The 18,510-nt window shown below is 45.9% G+C and overlaps 1 protein-coding gene across 5 annotated transcripts in view; it reads right to left on the bottom strand.

The window, feature by feature from the left end:
- Positions 1–18,510, bottom strand: part of IGSF9B (immunoglobulin superfamily member 9B) — a 124,669-nt gene that overhangs the window by 59,626 nt on the left and 46,533 nt on the right. For all 5 annotated transcript variants that reach the window (XM_081889741.1, XM_081889744.1, XM_081889743.1 and 2 more), the window contains exons 4-7: positions 10,471–10,622; positions 7,060–7,177; positions 1,105–1,246; positions 233–378 (exon numbers count right to left, since the gene is read on the bottom strand). In XM_081889741.1, the coding sequence (XP_081745867.1) occupies positions 233–378; positions 1,105–1,246; positions 7,060–7,177; positions 10,471–10,622 (558 nt within the window). The remainder of the gene's footprint in view (positions 1–232; positions 379–1,104; positions 1,247–7,059; positions 7,178–10,470; positions 10,623–18,510) is intronic.

Raw genomic sequence — 18,510 nt, 5'->3', positions numbered from 1 at the left:
TCAGCTTGTGCCTCGTCAGTCCCAGTAATTTAGGCACAATTTATTCTCCACTCTCTGGGCTGACGTTGTGCCAACGCAGTCATCTCAGTGCCCGTAAAAAGTTACGGGGAGGCTGCACAGGGATGCCACTGCCGACATTTCTCATGCCAGTAAGCATGTCATTAACTGTCCTCCTGTGTCTGGGAACTCATCACCCAGGCAGCCTCCATTCACCCCAGACAAAGGCACTCACACTGCACAGTCAGGTAGGCAGAGGCTGATGGCGAGCGCCCCAGGCTGTTGCTTGGAATGCAGGTGTATTTTCCAGCGTCTTCAGGCTTGACTCGGAAGATGATCAGTGTCCCATCAATCAGGATCCGAACCCGCAGCTTTAGGTCGCTGCAATGGAAAAGGAGCAAAAGAGAGGACAAGTGAGCAACAACAGGGTCAGGGAGAAGGGGGTATCCAGTGTGTAGCAGAAGGAACATAGCTCAGTGTTAGAGCATGCGTCTTGCATGCAGAAGGTCCCAGGTTCAATCCCTGGGCATCACCAGGTAAGGCTGGGAAGATAACCACGTCTGAAAACCTGGAGAGCTGCTGCTGCCAGCCAGTGTGGCGAGTCCTGAGCTAGATGGGCCAAGGCTCTGACTCAGTAAATGGCAGCTTCCTAGGCTCAATTATGAATGATTTGACACCACTGAATGTGAACTGCATGATGGGAAAGAGGCAGACCTCTCCTGACTATAGAGACTCCCGATATTGACAGGTTTGCAGCACAGGACACAGGACTTAAGCACAAAACCAGAGTCATACTTGGGATCTCCCATGGCTTTTACAAAAATTGAACAGTTAGTCTGGACAGGGAGGCAAGTTCAATCAGGATCACAGCATTGGGGAAGAGGGTTGATCCTTTCCATCAAACCTTGCCATCAAACGTATGTGTCAAATGCACTTAATTAAAAATGAATAACTGTTAGTGGATGATTCCAAGGGCCTCCTGCTGGAGTGTGCAGTCCTTTGAAAAGAGAGCTGAGGCTGCTTGCTCACCCTAGATGCCCCATTCCCAACCGCATCCTTCACCAAGACAAGACAAGAAAGAGAGACCCGAAAACAATCCAAACTCACTTCTTAAAGTAGACATTCTCGTCTTCCCAGTGCCAAGTGTAGGTCAGGTTGCCTGGATATGCCTCAGCCTGGCAGGTGAACATTGCATCCTGGGAGATGTTAACCGTGATGTTCTCTGGAGGGGAAACGATGAAAGGGGGTCCTGTGGGAGAGCAGGAGACAAACAGTTACCTCAGCAGCCAAGAAAGGGAAGATGAGCTCATTGCTAAGAGCGGCTGACTTAACGGTGCAGAGAACGAGAGCAAGAAGAGCCGCCATGCCTAACGAACACAAACTCTTGGCATTTTGCCCAGGTCACATAATCCAGCACAGCTCCACTCTGAATTCCTCCCTCGTAGAGTAAGAACCGTGTACTTTTGAGTTGGTGCATCTGGCCCTGAGACGACTTTGCCGTAAGAACATAGGAAGCACCCGATTGGATCAGGCCAAAGGACCCATCTGGTCCAGCACGGGAACTGATCATTCTGAACTTCTCACTCTCAAAAGGTGCTTAAGGCAAACCTCTCAGGCTCAACTCCTCAATCCCCCCTCAATGGGTACTGGGCCATAGCTCAGTGGCAGAGCCTTGCTTTGTATGCAGGAGGCTCCAGATTCAATCTCAACCATCTCCAGGTAAGGACTGGGAGAGCTCTGTCTGATACTCTGCAGAGCCACTGCCTGTCACTGTGTGGAGATTCCAGGCCACAGGCCAATGTTGGCCAACCAGGGGATCCAATTTGGCCCACAAGGCTGTTTTCCCCAAATCACGCAGGATCGTCAATCAGCTGATATCACTCAGATGATGGAAGGGAGTGGGGGTTCAGTTCTGTTTTGGTTGCACATGCAAGTCCCCAGCAGGGAACAGCTGCTCGCAGCCAAAACAGAATTTGACCCATTGCTCTTCAGCCAAAGAAAGCAGCCTCAGTTGCTGTTATTTGCAGACATTGCCTACGAGAGAGACTTTTCCCACCCACAGCCAATGTTTGCAAATTCCAATGTAGACTACTGGTCTTGAACTGGTGGGCTGGGACCTATCAGTGGGTCACAGCCTGATCCAAGATGAGTAACAAGAAGAGCATTGCCACCATGCAAATGTAAGGCAAAATATTAAGAAATTGGTCCCCAAATGCATATTTGGGTTAAAAGTGGGACTGAGAAAAGTGAAGGTACCTGTTGTGCGCAATAATGAGCTAGCTGGACCATTAGCCTGGCTCAATATTGCAGCCATCTCCCAAATTCCCAACTCCAAATCTAGAATACTAGGATAATGTTGGCTTGCTACAGAGGTTTGTGGTCACGATTATCAAGATGTTATGAGTTGCTTTCAATTTTCTGAAGTGCTAGAAAAATGCTTATTACTATGATTATCTATAGCCCAATCTCAACATTTGGCAAAGGGCCATTTTTAAATTGAAAAGAATTATTACGGGGGTGTTAACAATGGCCACGTTTTCCCCTCAGAGCTAGATGGGAAATGAATGTTTATGTATCTATGTGTCAGTCACCACATGGCACAGATTCTGAATATACAGCATTTCTCAGCAAGGCTGCTGCAGAACCATCATGGGTGCTTGAAACACCCAGATCCTACAGAAAAGTAAAGAGGCTAGTCCTCATGGCTATCATGTTTCCTGTCCTCGAGACAGATGAAGAGAGCAGCTGCAAAGGATTCTGGGGTTTGCGTGGAAGTTGGCCCCTAAGTCAGGCATTTTCCTCTTCTATATGTAATAAGGGGCATGTTTAAAAGAGGTTATCTGTCACTGGCATCTAGGAAATTGAATTCTGTGGGGATTCAAATAAGACAGCTTTGTGTGTATATGCAAGTACATACAAATCATGGCCTGGGTGTGACTCCATTACACCATACATTTAAAGCACTGTGATACCACTTTAAACAGTCAGAATCCTGGGAGAGTGCTGGCCAGTGGTCAGGAATGATGGGAGTTGTAATCCAAAACCAGGTTGGCAAAGGCTTGGCCTGTGAGGTTGCAAACACTGCTTTAAATCAGCATTATTTGCACAGAACAGCATTTCTGCTCTTGCAAATTTTACACTCTCCTCTCCAGGAGCAAATGTTGGCTAGATTAAAAGAGGCTTTTGCTTTGTTTATGAAGGAAAGTTGTACATGCACCATTAAAAACAAAAAAAATGGCTATTTTCTCTCCAAATAGATCTCTCCCTTCCCCACCCCACCCCCATTTTTCATTTTAAGACTCTCCAGACTTTGGAGGGAGGGTGTGAATTAAAACAGTCTGCCTATAAACCAGGATGGCTGTTCAATCAGGATGGCAGGCCCATGCACAATTGTGTTCCAATTAAATGGATTTTTCTTTAATACTAATGGAATGCAGGGCCATTAGCTGCCATCATGACAGACGAATGCCACTTACACATTTGTGGTGTCTGAAAAGGCCTGGGGGTTCTTTTTTTTAAAGCTGGGGTGGCCGCCTGAGAAGGAGGTCAGGGCTCCTGCAGATTTAACAGCTGCGCAGAAGAGGACAGTTTTGCAGGACATAGATCATTTCCTCTTCTTTAAAAGACAGAAACCTTTTGCTTCCAAGAAAAGAGGGTGGTGGCAGCTGTCTGCCCTGCATTAATAACTTCGCAAGGGAGCCTTGGAGTGACTGTCACATAGCAGGGGTGAGGGGGGTGTCACACATGTACTGCAAAGATGGCACAAATACAAATAATATACTTGGGAGGGGGGACCTACCTAACATATTTTGAAGAATCCCAAGGCTTGCAGAAGTTCAAGAGAATCTTTAAAAAGAAAATCTAAGGGGGGACAATGTACCCACCCCAAAAAACAAGTGGAGTGGGCGTGCTCAGTAACTACTGAATGTTGTGTGTTAGTTGGAACACTCTCCACCACCCAGCCCAGTTTGAGCTCCTTAATATCCAGTAGTCAAGCAAGGCTATTGGGGAGGAACCCTGACCAAGAGCACTCCTGAAGAGCTGCAGGACCAAACTCAGTGGTAGAGCATCTCCTTTGCATGCATAAAGTCCCAGGTTCAGTCCCCAGCATCTCCAGCTAGGACTGAGAATGCCTCCTGTCTGAAACCCTGAAGAGCAACTGCGAGTAAGTAGAGAGAGTGTTGAGCAAGATGAGCCAAGCGTCTGACTACATACAAGGAAGTTTCCTGTGTTCCTGGGAGGTGAGGACACGCCGCAACATTTTGTTGCAGCATGATGCAGATCCTTGGGCACTCCAAAGCATACCCACAATGCAACTTATCACTGCTCCAAAATGTTACCCTCCAAATGGAGCAATGAGTCTTCGCAAGGGGCTGCACCTCAGTGGCTGAGCGTGTTCTTTGAAATCAGAACATTTAAATGGCCTCTGGCTTGGATTGGCCACTGATGCAGATCTGCTGCAAGTCAAGAACAGACAGTGTGAGTCACAGGACACTGTGGCCTCATCCGCTGGCCAGTGAACCCAGAATAGCCTGAGCCCTTCCAAGAAAATATGCCATCAGCAAGGGTAGGACAAGGGTTGCAGGTGGCCTCACATATTGACCCGGAGGACTGACAGCTGGGGGAACATAAAATGTCATCTCTCTTCCCCTAAGGGGACTCCCATCAGAACCCACTAGCTGTTCTCTGTATTGCTGCCAAAAGAAACCAGGGGAAGAGAAGCAGCCCGTGCTCTTCTGGATCTGTAATAATGTGCAGAATTATTTCTCCCTTCTTTATTTCTTTTGCTCTTTCTGTTCCCTCCCTGTTTTTAATATGGTGATGCTGCAAACTCGAACCGCGAGCTGCCCCAGCTCTTAAAGAACAGGAGGGACCCAACTGCAACAATAAAAATCAATGCACAGACAAATCCAGCTCGCAGAACAGCTGTTAAGCAAGCAGGAGGAAGGGAGCGGGAAGGGAAGTTAATACTATCGATGCAGACACAGGAAATCAATACAAAACGCTCCCCCTCTTCCCCTCAAGGCAAGGCCAAGGCTGCCAGTTTGGGCTCCACCTGCCTTCTGCGAAACCTTTTGTCTCCCATGCAGGACAAGGAGGCATCAGGCCTCTGCTCTTTTATACACACACACACACACACACACACACACATCCGACCCACTGCTCCTCTTTTGCATTCCTTGGGTTCTTCAGCTGAGCTAGCAGCCTTCAGCACTTTTTAGATGTCTGAGGTCTGGACTTAATGCTCTTGTTTATTTATTGATGGCATTGTGGAGGGGGTCTTTTTTTTAATGGAGGGTTGGGAAAGAGGCTCATCTCACTGGCTGAAGGTTATGTGGCCACTTGCTCAGGGTCACCTTCAACAGACGCAGCCGTTAACTATTCTTTTAGCAGGAGGCACTAAGAAAAGTCTAGGAAGCACAAGTGGGGAGGCCGGTTGGACTCCATCTCCCATCATCCCCAGCAAGCACGGCTGATGGTCAGGGATGATGGGAGTCTTAGTCCAGCAATGCTTGGAAGGCTGCAGGTTCCCCCACCTGTGCCAGAGAGCACATAGGAAGAAAGGGTGGACGATGCTAACTCAGAATCAAAACTGCAAAAGCCTTTGTGGCCAAGACTTTTGGGGAAGCAGCAAGCCTCTCTCTACATAAAAGGGCACATTGTACAAATATGCACGTGCAATTTCCGTCTGAGAAATACAGGACCACGAAGAATCAGGGCTGAAAGACAGATTCCACATACAGTCCAATTGCAACACTGTCCCCAAACCAGCATTTTACTTCTCTACACAGGAGTAAATAAGAACCACCTACATATATGATTTTTAAAATATTGACATGGAGATACAATTTAGGGGGGTGGTCTCAGCCTCCTCTCTCTCCTTAACTCAGCCTCTTCATTAACCCTCAGTACCATCCAGCCATCACGCTAGCATGTGAAGGGACAACCAAACACTGGGTTTTGATAGACAGATGCTTGGAAGAATTACAAAATGAGTTTTGGGGGGGAGGAGGAGTATCAAATTTCAATAGTATATATATATTTCTATGAATCCCTTTTTTGCATTTTTTAAAAAATTAGATTTATATGCCGCCCTTTATCAAAAGATCTCAGGGCAGTTCACAAGAGAAAAACACAAATAGTTAAAACCAGTGCTTTTTCTGGGGGGGGACGCATACCCCTAAACATTTTGTGAATCTTTGAACTTTTGTCCATTTACTGTATTTATTTTTCCCAAACTGAACTATAAAATGGTGATTTTCTTGAGTCAAAATGAGAGTACCCCTAAACATTTTTAGGGGGGGAGCACTGGTTAAAACAGAAACATTGCACTCCTGTTGCAGGCTATTGCACACCTTGGTGTTTGTGCGACTCTGCTTCTCCCTTATTTCCCATATTATATGCAACCCACCATGCAGAGGGCATGGTGGGGCAGCAGCACTCACCTGAACTCCCAACAGCCGAGTCACTGCTGAGTACCAGGAAGGTTGGCGCTGTGCAAACACGGCACGCTGACCTCTCTGCCACCTCTCCTCTCCCAGTAACCAGCAATGACCCGGCTGTAAAGGGTTCAGGGGAGCGGCACAACCATGCCATCCACACCTGCTGTAAGTTCATGCTTAAAGAGAATCGCAGGGCAGAGGAGGAAGCCGCTCTTCGTGCCGTGAAACAGAAAAGCCAGCTCACAAAGTTTACCAAACCCAGAAGAACAGTCTCCATCCGTTAGCCACTAAGGCATTTCTCTAGCAACTTTAATCGTACACTAGGCAACAACTCCTAAACAGAATAAACAATGAAGTCATTGCACAGAGTCATACAGGACGAAAAGCGAAATATAAGACCTAAAACAAATATAATTAAGTAAAATATGCTGCTGAAGCAAGCATCAGTTGTAGCACCAAATGGATACCCCCAGCTGCTGCTGGACTGCAACTCCCATCATCCCTGCCTAGTGGCCATGCTGGCTGGGCCTGATGGAAGTTGGAGTCCGGCAATGTCTCTAGAGCACCAGGTTGCACACTCCTGTTCTAGGGAGCCCATAAGGACTCTCCAGCTAGTTACCTTGGACAAGCAAGCGGGTAGTGTGCACAGCCTCTCCCTGGATGCTATAAGCCCGGCAGGTGTAAGCGCCCCGGTCATCCCGACTAACGGAAACAACAGTCAGACTCCCATCACTAACCTGAAGAGGGAGAAAAAAAAGAGAATGAAAGTTCGTCACCCAAAACCATTGCAGCTACAAACATATGCATGTGCACACACATATACACCCCAGCTAAACCTATGTGCAACATTAACTGCATGCTTTCATTCCTTCCCAATGCAAATAGCAGCTTCAGAGGGGCATTTTTTGACAGGCAGGGGAGGAAAGTGTTAAAACACCACCTCCCTGATCATCACCATCGCTCCCACAATGGCTGCTATTTGCATTTCTAATAAATATGCATCTGGACCATTTCTAGCTGGTCCCAAACACCCACACCCACACCCTAGTTTCCTATACCAGAAAACATGAATCACATATTAATGACTTTGACACAATCTAGTTCAATTTTGTATCCTGCACGAAAATGGAAAATTGTTCAGTGGCTCCTCCATCAACCCATGGATAGTGAGACTTACGATGGACATCATGTACTGAATAGCTAAATCAACACTGTACCTCTATGTTCTTGTTCATCATCACCCCATCTTTCCTCCAAGGTGGCATACATGCCCCCCACATTTTACAATCACAACAACCCTGAGAGGTAGGTGAGGCTAAGATGAGGTGACTTGGCCCAAAACACTCAATGAGCTTTATGACTGAGGATTTGAACTCTGGTCTCCCAGGTCCTAGTCCAGCACTCTAACCAACAGAGGAAAAAGTGGGAGACACAAATGGAAATAACTCTTACCTTTGTACTGTTGGCTACATTCCTGCCAAGTAAGCACCAGAGGTTTCTGCACAGAAACACACACACACACCCCTCCATCCAGGCAAGCAATAGGAATGATCGCATTTGAAGAACACATTCCAGGCTTGCAAAAGCAATCAAGGAGTGCATGGATGAAGCAGGACCAGGGAGGGGTGGAGCATGGGGAGAGGAGGTGGGGTTTAGAGAAAGTCCCAAGGGCCAGACAGAAAAGGCTAAAGGCCTGCTTTTGGCCCCCGGAGTGTGAGGTTGCGCCCTCCCGCATCATTTTAGTTATTCATTTTTTTATTTAACAATATGTATACAGTGTTTGATTGTAAGGAAACCTCCAAGCAGTTGACAAAAACATGAAACATTAAAGTGATCAATAAAAACACAGTTAAAAACATGAAGATAAAACCAACAGCAGCTAAGAAGACATAAAACACACATAACTTTCTAATTTCTTTTTTTAATGAATTTTTATTAATTTACATCAAAAGAAAAAACAAACATATTAGTTTCACATCAAAATTTCACAACATATTCCTTTTTGGGACTTCCTCCAGCTTATCCGTAAATCATCCGTAGTTATAATTTAAGTTGTGCATTTCTTAATTTTGTATTGACATTGTTTATATCTCTCTTTCTATTCCCTTTAGACAATATTTCATAGTCTTTCACAGTGCTTCTTTAAATCCCGTTAGCGTTATCTGTCCCTCACTTATATGTTCCAGATATTCCACAAATTTGTGGCATAACTTTCTAATTTCAACCCATGTGTAACTGTATTCATTCTATGTGCCTATCTTACAGTTTAGCTTTTCGTATTTTAATCTTCATCCATCATTATAATTATTCCCCCTGTTTTATACATGTTAAAGAATGAAATAAAGAAACCCACACATGTAACTTCTGCAGGTCTGGACAGGCTTGCTGAAACAAACGAAAAATGTTTTATGTGGGCACCAAAATGAGTATAGCAGAGGCACCTGCTGATGTCAATAGGCAGGGAGTTCCAAAGTGTGGGTGCTGCCACACATAAAGATCGATTTCTTACACGTGTGGAATGACTATTAGGTGGCACCTGAGCCCCTTTCTGAATGGGGATATGATAATCCCACCTCATCCTGCCATAACACACTATGAGCAGCCTAGCCCACTGCAGGGTCACTTAAGCTACCATACTTTTATTCCCACGTTGCTTTGTTTAGTGCAAGTGTGAAGTGAGCATACAGACAACGCATGCATTATTTCCTCCACCTTTGATCCATCCTCTTCCACCCCGCTGCCAACGCGAAGCTTCATTTCACTTCACCCTTCCATTTCAGCTCATTAACAAATGACTCCTAATTATTCTCATTGGTGCCGGTACCAATTCCAATGCCTGATTTGCCAATTACAATTCATACAGATGGAATTCCTGGCTGAGCAAAGGACAGAGGCTTTTCGGGGGGGGGGGAGCATTTATGAGAAAGGATGAAACAGGGTGGTCCCCTCTGTGAGAGTTTGATGAGTTGCATGATAGAGCTTTGCACCCCGTGGGGCGGATGTCACAGCTCAAGACAGCAAACATGACATATTTAGAAATGCATAGTGTGTGTTTTTATTTTAAAAAACCGAAAACAGTAAAAGGGTGTTCAGTGCCACAGGCACTGCTAATTGATGTGTGAATCCTTCCAGATTTGGGCATTGCATTTCAGAAGGTTCTCAGGACAATAAGTCCATGAATGTCAGCTGGTAAATACTTGCAAATCCAATAGCGGTACCATCCAGGGGTTAAATGTACTGTTTGCTTGGAATCACAAGATCAGGAGAGTTATCAAGCACCTGCCATGTATAGGTAGGTAGGTAATATGGCTGGTAAATTTATTTGCCTTACTGGTGAAGCTGACAGAGAACCTCTCTTGCAATTTCCCCTAATACACCAAACTTCAGTGGTTCTGTGCCTACTGCTTTGGAAGCGAAAACAGAGCCATCCAAAAAGAGAAAACAGGATGTTGGACAAGACATGACCCCTCTCATGTTCTTACATTAGCCCAGGACGGCACGCTCGGATCACCAGCAGCTCTCCAAGCCTCATCCTGGGTTCTTTCCTAGCCATCCCACCCACATTCCATTGAATGTGGTGATGCCAGAAATTGTACCTCCCTACATTAGACATGGGACGCGGGTGGCACTGTGGATTAAACCACAGAGCCTAGGACTTGCCGATCAGAAGGTCGGCGGTTCGAATCCCCGCAACGGGGTGAGCTCCCGTTGCTCGGTCCCTGCTCCTGCCAACCTAGCAGTTCGAAAGCACGTCAAAATGCAAGTAGATAAATAGGTACCGCTCCAGCAGGAAGGTAAACGGCGTTTCCATGCGCTGCTCTGGTTTGCCAGAAGCAGCTTAGTCATGCTGGCCACATGACCCAGAAGCTGTACGCTGGCTCCCTCGGCCAATAAAGCGAGATGAGCGCCGCAACCCCAGAGTCGGCCACGATTGGACCTAATGGTCAGGGGTCCCTTTACCTTTACATTATGCATGCAGAGTATTTCCTCCATCCTTGAGCCGTGGGGCCCTTTCTGAGCATGACCTTACCTGATATTTATTGTTGGCACCTAAGAGGTCCCCCTCTTTCAGCCAGGTGACGGTTGGCTTAGGGTTCCCGAAAGCCATGCAGGTGAGTGTAATGCTGCCGCCTTCCTTCGCCTCTACGTATTGGGGGGGAGTTTCTGTGAAGGTGGGGGGAGCTGCCAAGGAGATTGGAGAAAAAGAAGACATGAGAAAGATGATGGCACACGACCTGGCCACACATTCCAAATCTGCTTGAACTTGAGCATTGCTGGCCTACAAACCCTTTGCAAATGAAACATGGTTCTCTTGACCGACACATAGGTATGGATGTATCATACCTATGTGACTTTTATAAACTTTGTTCTGTCCTGTATCCAATTTAATCTGCTATTTCTTCTTGGGGAGGGTTTGAGGAATGAATAGGTAAGAAAAATACACATTGAATTATTTTTTAATTTGACATATTTTCCCACATTCAAAGTACATTTTGGTAATATCATTTGACCGAAGAACTTCAAAGGCATGTGAAATCCAAAGGAGGGGCTGTGTTCTGATCCGCACAACAGATGGGGGGGGGTGGATCAGGTCTGTTAGCATCAGGTCTGCTTTCCATTTGCCCACAAAATGGATTTTGTCAAGCATCCCTTTACCTGTACAGGCTTCAGACAACGTCCCAAGAGTAAGCAATAGCATACAGTAAATAGCTAAAGAGTGAACAACTGGAAAGTGGATTTTATATAAGGTTCTGTCCAAATTTTAGATAAAGGTTCTGCACACCTTCCATCTTGTCAATATCCTTCTTAAACTGTGGTGCCGAGAACTGAACACAGGACTCCATTTGGAGTCTAACCAAGGAGGGTAACATGAACTATTCTTCGCAAGGCACACACACAAAGAGCCTTGTGGCACTAGACTAACAGATGGCATAAGTCTTTGTGGATTTGAGACTATTTCAGACACATGAAGTGTTATGCTCAGTTGGCAGATACCTTATTTATATATATATACATACACATTCATATGCAGAGAGAATATATATTATAAGGAGTGTGACCAAAAGGCTATGAAACACTCGAAGCGTAGTTTGCAACATTTCTATGCAAAACTCTTAACTATACATTCAAGCAAGTGCAATGACCATTTGCAGTGGCCATTTTGGCTAATTTAAAGTATGAAAGGAACACCCTCTCCATCAAATACAGGAAAATCTGCCTGCATTACTCCGGGACCCATTCACCCCACCATTGTAGGAAAGCTATCAAAATGCACAGATGCACCACAGTGCAGATAACTAATCTGCCTTTTGATTAAACAGGCTCCGGGAGAATTATAATATAGGCCTAATCATAAATAGCTGTTAATTCCAATTTTCTAAGAAGGCATTCCAGCAATTTCAATTGACTCTGAAAAGAACTGATTTTTGGGTAACCACCCCCAGAAAACGTTGCTTATTTTCTGAAAAGAAAAAAATTAACTAGGCTAATGTGCTCAGGGTGGAGGGGCGAGAGAGGGTGGGGAGAGAATCATAATGTATGAATTATAAATTCTTAAGAACATGAATTCTACTTATATTGCACTGTTGGACCTGGAGGATTAAGTCTGCAATAAGGTTATTTAAAAAACAGGGTTTTTTAAAATTAAGTGTTCAGTGTCATATGTGGAGGAATGGCGGATTCCTTGGAACCGGAGACATCTCACTGATGCGAAGATGCTGTAGATATATCTGATTTGCAGTTTCCAATGTGAATTATCCACACTGCCAAATGCCACCCAGGGGGCAAAACCTTAGGAGTTGGCTGGACTGAAAGCCTTTTCTGAACAGAACTAAATCCCACGGAATTATGGAAGGCTGTGGACCAATCCTGGGAAGAGGCTCCCATGCAGTAAAAAGGTGGCATGTGGGATATTTTGCCACTCCTTTGATAAGCCACAGATCTCAAGGCAGAGGTCTAATGTGGCTCAGAGCCAACCCAGAGCCCTGGGTTCACCTGCTCATATGGGCTGGGGAGCTTCATGCCTTGGGAGCTGGGTGTGGCCTTCAGGGTGTCTCTTTCTGTCCCTTAGGACTCTTACTTACTTACTTACTTACTTACTTACTTACTTACGTACTTATTTAACTTTCGCGTAACGCTACATCATGAAAATATATCAAAGTGGTTTATAGTAATAAAACCCATGCAGTAGAAGCATCAGGAAGTTAAAAGCAAAATGAACACCAGTAAACCACTGTAGAAGGATGTATTCTCAATTGCCCGCCTAGGCCTGGCAGAAAGGGAAAGTGTTCAGCTTAGGATTTCTCCATGTTACCAAACAAACCTCATGTGGGGAGTAGTCAATGATGTTCCTGCAGATGACCTCAGTGAACAAGCTGGGATTGAAGGGTCCAGGAAATATCTCTTCCCAAAATGCCTCCTCAGGCTACATATCCCTCTTCCCAGGTCACACCGTTCACTGATCTCTACCTTCTACAGGTCTTTTTGATGACTGGAAAGTGCTCTTGAACTGCGACTATTCTTCACCTTGGCCTGAACGAATGCTGGAGGAGTGCATGTGTAGGTGTGTGCCTGTAAAACATTTTACTTTTGCATGGTTGAATGTGGCCCTTGGGTTGAAAAAGGTTCCCCCAGCCTTCATCTGGGGTCTCTGATGAGGTGAGGAGGCAATGAAGATTATGCCCCCTTCCTCTGCCCAAAGCCTTAAGGTACGTACTAAGAGGTCTAATCACAGCAGTTCTCTCTAAGGGTGCCCGCCAGGGACTGAAGAATCTATCTCCGTTTCTGACATTCATTCCAGTCTGGCAGAACAAAACTCCAGAACTGCAGCCCAGAACCAAGTAAATCTGCCCACCTCACATACAAAGACCGCCATAGACAATTACCTCAGCATCTTAAGGCACATTATTTTGTAGACGTTGCAGCAACATGACACTGGAATCAGAGGCTGACAACTTTACCATGCAGACAGCCGTAGATGTAAGGCCTTTGAAATTTTCTTGTGTGGTTTTGAAAGCTATTCTATGCTATGAAGAAACAGGGGAAAGGGTTTGCAATACCCATAAGCATTCTGGCAATTGTAGGTTTTCTCTTACACAGCTTGGTGAGTGAAAGCAACTTGAGATGTTAGCCCCAGCTTTAAAAGGAAGGTTGTTGTTGGGAGGGGGCAAAACCCTCCATTTGGGCTCCCAGCAAGCATTAGGAACATCATTAGCCCTTAAATACAATGCCACAGAATTCCAACCTTGCCATCCCACCCCCATCCCTTGGGGCAACTGAACCAGACACAAGTTAGTTAGTTTTTTTGTGATTCATTAACTCCCCACAATGCAGCCAGACTGGTGGGTTTCATTCTCTCCAGCCCACAATGTCGCAGTGTTGCAAGCTGCCAGCGACATGGCCCAGGAAGTGTTAAACAAAAACGAAATCCCAGCCACACTGGAAATGGTTTGAACGTTTCATTCTCAGAAAACACACACGCACACCAAAAGATGGTAATGTAAAAGTCTCAAGGTCACGGCTTATGCAGGAAAAGATTTGCTCTTCGTGCTGCTAACAATGGCGAACCAAAAGAAAAAAAGGAAGAAAAGAAAGAAACCCTAAGGATGATATTCCAATTAAGGCTGAGCTAAAGGTTCCCTTTGGGGGCCAAAAAGAGAGGAGAACAATCTTACTTTTTAACAGTGTTTTGCTGTCTTCTATTTTGCAGCAGCAATGTTCCTTTGGGTGCTTGTAATCCCCCCCCCCCTTTTTAAAGGCTGTTTAGAAATCCGGTCCATCATGACATACTGTCATTCCAAGGGGATTTCTTTTTATTTTTTTGGTGAAGCGGGGCGAATGGGAGTGCTGCTGCCATCCACAAGATTATTCATTTAATTAAGAAATTTATATATAGTGCTTCATCAAAAGGCCACGGGGAGCTTTGCAACATAGCAATATGACAAACAACACAACATACATGCATAATGTAATATACATAAAATACAAGAAAACAAAAGCTATATGGATACAAACCATAGTATGCATTTGTGGCAAATTATTCATAAATTATTTGAGTCATTCACCCAAAAGCCTGTTGGAAGAGGTGTGTCTTCATCCATTTCCTAAAAGAAGCAGCTATGTGCTCAGATGCACCTCAGTGGGCAACGCAATAGGCAGACCACTGAAAAGGCCCTTCCAGGGACTTCATCCTGTGTAGGGACCATCACCTTCACCCTATTTTGCACCCATTTGGGAACCCATACTGGAAAATAATCCAGATACCCAGATATATATCTATATATATTTACACATACACACACCATTTTACCAATTGCAAATGGGGTGCAGAATTGGAGGTTCAGTCCCAATTGCTATAGGATGGTTTTATACTATGTTGCTCCTCTCCTTTCTAGGCTATCTAAAATCTATATCTATATCCATATCTCTTCCTTATACCGATTCAGACCTAACCCACTTCTAATTCCCCAGAGTTTCAGGGAAGGCATTTCTCTGAGACCCAGCATCCTTTATTTGGAGATGATAGAAAGTGAAGTTCATCTCTGCCACTGAGATATGCATGCAGGCGCTCGCCATCTTCTGAAGCCACGGTCCTGGGGATGGCAACTGCCAGCAGGAACTGGTGAGAGGGGGAAAGGGAGAGTTTCAAACAGCCCTGGCTCTGAATTCCACATCCCATTACGAACCTTCAAATGCAAGCCTGCGTTACAGTGAGGTCTGCTCCTACCATCGGCCAACCCTCCCCTCCAGTTCTCACTACCTCCCCCTCCCAGCAAGTGAACCTCTATGAAGGGGGAGTGTAACCATGCATAGTTTGCTGGGAGAGCCAGGAGATGCCTTTCGGGCCTCTGCTTAAGAAGAGTCCTGCTGGATCAGGCCAAAGGTCCACCTAGTCCAGAATCCTGTTATCCCGATGACCAACCAGATTCCCCAAGTGGGAAGGTTGCAAGCCAGAATGAAGTGCAACTGCGCTCTTGCCACGCAACTTGAAAACCATGTTCCATCTTTTCCTGTTGGGATTCAGGGGGGTTGTAGTTTGCTAGCTTCCCAACTAAACTCCATTCAAGGGCACTGACTTAACACTTTCAATAATTTAAGTTTTAAAAAGATAGAGACCTCTTGATATCGGGAGAAGAGATAAGAACCAGGGAAAACAGTCAAGCAAAGCCAGCAAGCCCCATGATTAACGGTGGATATGCTCTAGTCCTCAGTTCATTTGTTTATGTCACATTCAAAAAAAAAAAAAAAAAGCATCCAAAATGCTGATGGGAAAATGCAGCACTGTCCAGAGCCTCCCCAAAGCACTTTACAACTCTGAAGCCTGCATCGATTATTCTGCAAGTCAGAGAATCTCTCTCTTCAGTCAGCCATGATGCAACTACAGTGCCCCTTTGTCCCAAGGTAGCGTTGCTTGATTTTCTAAGGGGTACAGCTGTCTATGATCAGTGAGAATGTTTCTATGTGTGGGGGGGATCCCAATAAAATTAGGTCTAATCAAATTCTAGTAAACTTGAAGAATTATAAATATTGTGGCCTCTGAGCAGTACTGCAGTGACCTATCTAGTGAGGAAGCAGTGGCTGCATTAAACCTGGCACCACCATAGATACGAAGTTGTCAAAATGAAAATTCAGAAGCAGCCTTTCTCCTAGCAGTGAACTGCTAGGGCAGGTGTGTGGGGATCCTGTGTACCTCTAGATACTGCTGAGGTACAACTCCCAGCATTCCTAAAGGTAAAGGGTAAAGGGACCCCTGACCATTAAGTCCAGTCGTGATTGACTCTGGGTTGCGCGCTCATCTCGCTCTATAGGCCAAGGGAGCCGGTGTTTGTCTGCAGACAGCTTCCGGGTCATGTGGCCAGCATGACTAAGCCACTTCTGGCAAACCAGAGCAGCGCATGGAAACACCGTTTACCTTCCTGCTGGAGCAGTACCTATTTATCTACTTGCACTTTGATGTGCTTTCAAACTGCTAGGTTGGCAGGAGCTGGGACCGAGGAACGGAAACTCACCCCGTTGCGGGGATTCGAACCGCCAACCTTCTGATTGGCAAGTCCTAGGCTCTGTGGTTTAACCCACAGCATCACCCACGTCAGCCCAGCATCCCTGGCCATTGGCAATTCTGGCCAGGGCTGATGGCGGTTGTAATTTGGAAACATCTGGAGGGTCAAATGTTCACCATTCCTGCACTACAAGATTTTTCAACAAGCCCTAGAGGTCTAAACATTTTCCCAGAGGTGGCTTCCTTTTTTAAAAAAAGTGCCAGCCCAAAAAATACGAAGACGTTTCCCCATCAATGGAGAAAAAAAGACAAAGACACACAGGGGGAGGCCTGTGATTTTTACAAAGCGGTTCCTGTCCCATTCTCTGAATTGAGACATGACAATAAGCCACATTTTGCAGGACTTCAAGGCTTAGCTAATTAGAGCAATAAAATAAAATAAACGGAGCCTCTGATGTCCTTGGAGCCAAGCCTTAAAGCAAACCCTGGCCCACGGTTTCATGCAGGCATAGCTCCTGAGCTTTGCCACTGCTTGCAAATCGTGCAGCTGGAACGAGAAGCAGAGTCTGCCTCAGTGAGCATGCCTCATACTTCAAGAAACACACATTCAAAGGATGCTCAGTTGAGTGCAAAGCTCTTATTAAAAGTTAACGAGGCCAAGTTGCTCATTTTCCTGGAGGTTTGTTCCTCCCATCTCCCAGGCACGTCTTTTAAGTTAGGCACAGAGCAGAGCCATTTAACGAGGTCACTCACTTTCCCCTCTCCGCTTTTCAAGGAACACTTCTGCCCCCCTTCCTGACATCGCTGATCACCCCCAAACACCGTCACAGCTTATGAAAGTCGCAGGTAACGAATCACAAGCATTAAATGCCATGTCTGAAAAGGGCATCACAAAACAGGTCTGATGCAAATATGCAGGTGAGATGCTGCAGCAGCCAGACACACCTGCAGTTTCCTCCATGGTCAACAACTCAGCTTCTTAGAAAAGGATGCACCAGCATTTTGTATCTCACCTACAGAAATGGGTTGCCAGAAAGCAGGGCAACATTCCTCAGGGAGATGGATTAGGTCCACAAGCTGCTGTTTTCCTGCTCATCCCCGCTGCTTGTTAACCCTCCAATATTGACATCCTTACCAATCCCTGATCAACACTCCTCCCTTTCACCTGATGGCATCCCTTAATGTTATTCTACTACAGGGGCAAGGGACCTTTTTCAGCCCAAGGCCAGCATTTGCTCATGAGTGACCTTCCGGGGCCCACATGTCCACAGTGAGCAGGGCCAGAGGCAAAAGAACAAAGGCTCTTACCTTTGTCCAAGTGGACTATATTTTCATTCATGCAAAAGCCAGATCTTTGCATAAACATCTTTCTCCATCTCCCATGCTGGTAAGCAAGAGCCATTAGCACAGTTGAAGGATATATTGCAGCTGGGCAATATCACTCAAGGAAAGACCAGTGAGGGATGGGGGCACGGCCTGAGGAGATTCCTATGGGCCACAAAGGGGTATCTGGAGGGCTGCATTTGGACCATTGGTTTCCACCTCCTTGTTCTACTGAAAGCCATCTCAGCACAGGTAGCTGCTACTTTGGTCCCAACGCTAAGCAGCTCCCTGTATAATAATATGGGTCACCTCCTACAAGGCCAGTTTTAGGTAATTCCTCTCCCTCTCACTGGAACTTGGAGGCCTGCACTGCTCCTTGCCACCCACTTGTTGTTGTTGTTTAGTCGTTTAGTCGTGTCTGACTCTTCGTGACCCCATGGACCAGAGAACGCCAGGCACCTCTGTCCTCCACTGCCTCCCGCGGTTTGGTCAAACTCATGCTGGTAACCTCGAAAACACTATCCAACCATCTCGTCCTCTGTCACCCCCTTCTCCTTGTGCCAACAATCTTTCCCAACATCAGGGTCTTTTCCAGGGAGTCTTCTCTTCTCATGAGGTGGCCAAAGTACTGGAGCCTCAGCTTCACGATCTGTCCTTCCAGTGAGCACTCAGGGCTGTGAGTGCTGAGGTGGAGTGAGGTGGAGCAGGTGTGCAGCAGCGTGTTGGTAGCTGGGTGCTGGAGCTCAGTGA

Source organism: Podarcis melisellensis, assembly GCF_964234715.1.
Source record: "Podarcis melisellensis genome assembly, chromosome: 15".
In the NCBI taxonomy this organism is placed as follows: domain Eukaryota; kingdom Metazoa; phylum Chordata; class Lepidosauria; order Squamata; family Lacertidae; genus Podarcis; species Podarcis melisellensis.
Note: the sequence above shows the minus strand (reverse complement) of the source record. Positions and strands in the feature narration are given on the sequence as shown.